Source organism: Sphaeroforma arctica (genome assembly GCF_001186125.1).
Source record: "Sphaeroforma arctica JP610 unplaced genomic scaffold supercont1.71, whole genome shotgun sequence".
Taxonomy (NCBI): Eukaryota; class Ichthyosporea; order Ichthyophonida; genus Sphaeroforma; species Sphaeroforma arctica.
The window spans coordinates 48937-54304 of NW_014040487.1; the positions used below are offsets into that span (position 1 = coordinate 48937).

General features: G+C 37.4%; 1 protein-coding gene across 1 annotated transcript; it reads left to right on the top strand.

Moving 5' to 3' along the window:
* Positions 1-901: 901 nt before the first annotated feature.
* On the top strand, positions 902-3622 carry SARC_01726 (hypothetical protein). Its single transcript, XM_014304537.1, has 5 exons — positions 902-1608; positions 2177-2385; positions 2612-2723; positions 2946-3137; positions 3373-3622. Exons 1-5 carry the CDS (start codon positions 1435-1437, stop codon positions 3484-3486), a joined length of 801 nt encoding a protein of 266 aa, XP_014160012.1. The 5' UTR covers positions 902-1434; the 3' UTR covers positions 3487-3622.
* The last annotated feature ends 1746 nt before the right edge of the window (positions 3623-5368 follow it).

Below are 5368 nucleotides of genomic sequence, written 5' to 3' on the forward strand. Positions count from 1 at the left end.
TGTATGTATATATGTATGTATGCTTGCGACGTGTTTGTGTGTATGTGTATGTATATATATCCGATTTGTGTGTATGGCTATTTGTGCGTGTTTTTTATATTTTTGTGTATACATGTGTATATTTTGTATTTACATATGTGTATATTTTGTATTTACATATGTGTGTATCTATATATATATGCTTGTGTGTGTATGTATGTATGTATATATATATATATATTCATCTAAATATGTATTTATTCACCTATTTCTATTTATAATTCTTCAACATCTTTATACCACCAATTATTTACTATTTATGCATATATATATAGACGTATGAATTGATATATTCATATACATATACATATATGTGTGTGTGTGTGTGTGTTTGTAAGTGTATATCTATATATAGGTATATAATTTGTAATTTGCACGCAAATGTTCATCGCTTTATTTGTGATATAGATATGTGTGTGTGTGTATGTTTGTGTTTGTTTATTTATTTATCATGTTACATTGGTGTTTTTCCTCTTGGTTTTCATATATATGTCTACATATTTAAAGATATATATATATATATATCTATTTATATATATAGATTATCTAATATACATATATTAGATAGATATACAAATATGCCGATAGAATCGATAGATGGGTAGATAGACTACTGCACATTGATTAGCACATATATATATATGTGTGTGTGTGTGTGTGTGTGTGTGTGTATGTGTGTGTGTGTGTGTCTATATATATATGTGTGTGTGTATGTGTGTGCACATATTATGTATATATATATATAAACACATTATATGTATCTATATCTATATATGTGTGTGTGTGTGTGTCAGTAGGTGTGGTTTGATGGTTATTCGGATATATATATATATATATATATTTGTTTTTTTGCGAGTGTTGAAGTATACACACGTGTGTGCGTGCTTGTTTATATATATATATATGTATATATACATATATATTATATATATATATATATATATATATATGCCTGTATGTGTAATATTTCTTTGTGTTTGTTTATAATATATATAAATATCTATAAATACGTATATATTGATATATATTGATATTTATTTATTTATTTTATTTTAATATATATATATATATGTATATATATATGACTTGTTGTACTGGTTTGTATCTCGCTGATATTTTTGTTATCCAGTAGGTTTTTGGTTTTCAGTATGTATTAGCTTCTTTATATGCTGTGTTTTAGGCATACTTATTCAGATTATTTTTCCAATATAAGGCTCGAGTTTTGTCATAAGACTTTAGTGTAAATGCAGTATTCGCACGTATTTGGTGTTGTTCTTCGTTTTTCTTGTATTATAAGTTTGCATGACAGGCATAATCTGTAGTCATATCTCCCGCGCCAAACTACTTTGACAAGGCACAACTTGTTCTCAAAATATTCTTTTAGGTAAGATCAAGATGTCGGCATCCACTTTCGATGTTGCATTCCTTGGAACAATGGCACCATATACCTGCGTACATACCACTGAGCAATTCGCCGAGATCTTCAGGTTGTTGGGGCAAACATCAACTCTCCGTGTATGCGAGCCGGTCTTGCCGTCAACAGCTATGAAAGTGTTCTCGCCCTTACAGGTGTGCTCTTCAATAGTGGTTCTTATTCTGGCTTTATGTCCAAGTTTTCTACTGTGAGGAAAGAAGTGTATTTATATGGATCACCTGCGTATTTGTAGCTTGTCTCGGCGTGTCCGCTTGCGGAGTCCCCGGTGTACAAACTTAATTTCTGGGGTTTACTTGTATATATTGCCCTGTTGTCAATTTTTCTGTGTATATACGTACGCATCTGAATGGGGAACCATCGGTATATATTGTGGTATTACACGCTATATCAGTACTATTATGCTGGTTCAAACATAATTTCTTGAAGTCTCCACACATGGCTGTGATTCGGAATTGAAGGCTATTTCAGATTTTGCGAATGTTCGTAGTCTATACAATGGGCGTTGCATTTGAACTTTGTTGTGATGATCTTCAATTATTGTTCGTGCGACGCACTTTAATATGGCTGCAGATGAAGCCATCTGTATCCTATGCATCTCCTGCAGTCGGTGATCTCTCGTTTTTCAACTCTCCAGTTTTAGTTTTTCTTTCTTCGTTTGTGTTCAATTATCTGTTATTTTCTTTGCTACTCTCATATACATAGCGCTCCGGTGATGATCTTGTTACTACCCTGAAGCTCACTGGCTTCGTAAACGTGAATGTTGAGGAGACCGTGTCCCCCACTGATGCACAACGAGAGGCCATCCTGCAGCACGTGCAAAAAAATAGACCTGACGTTACGGAAGAGAAGCTCCGAGAACTGAAATTAGTTACAGTCGTTGCTGTGACACCTGATTTTGACGTGCTTGAGAGGTACGTATGCGATATTTGTGAGGAGATAGATTCGCTTACTCTGTGCAATGCCTTGATTCTGAAGAAGAAGAAAAATATTTATGCAACGCCGCGGCTTGTTCGCATTTAATTCCAATTGGCTTGTAGTATATAAGGCGCAGCTTATCAGGTGTGTACTAATCGCAATTGTCAATATATCTACTGTCCATCAGCTTAATATATTTGCTATTCTTTTACGCTCACATAGTGCGCCCCTACCGATGGCTCTCAATCGCAAGAAGAAAACGCCCGCTGCTGCACCTTCCAAACCGTCCGTGTGGACTGTTGCTGCCACAGATTTCGGAGATGATATGGACCTGGTATGTAATTTAATCTGCATGTATACTGTTCTCTTATAGTGGGCTCTCCGTAGTTCCTTCATGCGAGCGCAATGCGTGTTGTCATTTTAGGAGTAATTTTTATTTTTGGGTTTTTAATGGATACAACTTGTATATCTGTGTGGTACCATTCACGTACGTGATAGTAATCTTTCTGTGAAGTTCATTTTGGTTGCACATTTTTATATTTTAACTCCGTTTCAGGTTGATGAGGATGATCTATTGGATGACAGTGACAAGGTTAAGCCAGATGCTGCCGCGCTTTCCAGCGGCTGTGCTCCGGCCGAACCTGGAGCCAAGAAGCGAGCATGCAAAGACTGTTCATGTGGACTAAAAGAGATGGAAGCCAGCGGCAAGGACGAGTTTGAGGCCGCACCCGAGTCATCTTGTGGAAGTGTATGTTTCGGATCGATTTATATACTACACATGCCAGCGAATTGTTCCCATCACCTTCGAATTGTGGGTAGTTGTGCTTTCGGTTGAATGAATTGTATTCTGAGGGTAGATTGTCGCCGCGATTATCTACCTTCTAGTTCTTCTCATACTACAGCCGTTCGAGTTTGAATTGTTTTCTTCGTGAAGTGAATAATTTGATTATTGATACTATCAAATTCGCTTCTTTCTTTTCCAGTGTTACCTCGGAGATGCCTTCCGATGCGGTACCTGTCCGTACCTTGGTATGCCCGCGTTCGAATCAGGACAAAAGGTTGCTCTCACCACTAGACAACTCAAGGCTGACCTATGAGCAGTGAGATTTTTTGATTATCTGAAAGCGAGTGACATAATGATTAAATCAGGAGGGGGAAGTAAGGAAGAAGGGAGGCCTTTTGGTGACCAGATCCTTAATATAGGAAACTATCAATAAACTAATAAATAATTCATTTCTTTATTTAAAATACTCTAATTGTCAATCTTTACTTGAAATATATAGCTGAATCCACTACCACAATTCATATGTACAATGCCACCAAAATCAAAATTGACAAAGTAACAGGTGGACGGAACGTTAAAACTATTTGACAACCTCGTCGCGGTGCTAATAGGCCGAGCGCGTCATCACGACTACGTAGAAACCTATCGTCTGGTCATTTAACTATATTTGGTGACAGGGTTGCTATCAGAGCGCGATCGAATTTAGTATCAACATCACAATCTAGTTCAGGAACGGCAACGCAATCTGACTCAGTACCAGCTATACTATCGGCATCACCACCATCGATGCAGGATAACTCGGTACTAGTCTCTCAACCTTGTCCATACAGTTAACTCGCTCGATTCAAGCCAGCCTCATCATCATTAAAACATCCATCCATCGAAAGCATGGTGACAGAAAACGTTCTAACTGTGATTGACGACAACAACGAAGCGGCTTATACATCCTCTTTGCACTTCAGTTGAGTCCTGCAACTTCCCATGTGTGTGTGTGTGTGTGTCGCTTTGGAAGCTTCATCATATATGCGTGCGTTTGTTATTAGACTAAAATACATATCTATGTAGATGCAAAATAGTTGTGTGTATGTGTTGCTTCGAAAACTTCATCACAAATGCGTGAATTAATCTACTAGACTAAATACATACCGATGTAGATATATTTCAATACATACAGATGTACATATCAACTGTTGAATATTTCTTAGTACTAGTTAGGTTAAATAAAATTACTACATTTACTTCCTTAATATATGTTTTGTGTGTAATGGTTGTCGATATAGGTGCGATGAGCAACATCGGAAGCGATGAAAGGGCTAAAAGCACAATTGAATACTTGCAAGTATTTCCAAATGTCGACAACAATTTTTCCTTTATCCACGTGAAGAAATTGTGATGTATCACAAATGTACGACTGTGAATGGAAATGCGCCCGATCAAATATTGGAGAAATCCCATTACCGCAACAAAAAAAACATTCCATGGAGTGTGCATATTATACAGATATTGATGTATAATACATTTATGCATTTGTGTAACGTAGGTTAGAGTGACACCATCTCGTGAAGCACAATGTATTAATACATGGATAGCACTGTACTCCCGGCTCCCGACAGTAGTACCACGACAAGTATTGTTGTCAATGATTACAATGAACAGATTTACACAAAATATGCCGACCCTGTGATAGTATTAGGCCATTGCTAATATTGAAGTTCCTAAAAGGCTCTGGGTAGGTGTATGTGCCCGATGCAACGATAACTCGGGACTTCCAAAAAGCAGCAAGCTAATTTTCAATGCACTTTACTACTGTACAAAAGCAGCTGGATCACACTGGTCTTGCCTCAATACACGTAGAGAAAATAACACAGGGGTTTTTTTTAATTGAAGTTGCTTGTATGCCTTTTTTCACGCTCTCATACAAATCGTTTATAGCACCCCATCCGAAGAATCGTCACTGCAGATACTTGGCTAGCGATACATCAATATTGCCACGATGGGTCATACATGCAACAAAAAGTCGAATGCCCTACAAGACTGGTGCATCATGTAGTTGGTATATCGGACCGTCACACTCATTATCCTTTTCACGACGTAAAATATAGTGCCACAACTCGATCTCGTGCCACAACCCGATCTCGTGCTACAACTCTGCTCACTCTCCGATTTTTCGGCCACCTTCTCATAGTAGTATTGGT

Bases quoted from the DNA above. Each gene is read 5' to 3' on its own strand.
- SARC_01726 (XM_014304537.1), top strand. From the start codon at position 1,435: ATGTCGGCATCCACTTTCGATGTTGCATTCCTTGGAACAATGGCACCA. The intron at 2,724-2,945 runs GTATGTAATTTA...ACTCCGTTTCAG, and splicing joins TCGGAGATGATATGGACCTG to GTTGATGAGGATGATCTATT. The intron at 3,138-3,372 runs GTATGTTTCGGA...TTTCTTTTCCAG, and splicing joins CCGAGTCATCTTGTGGAAGT to TGTTACCTCGGAGATGCCTT.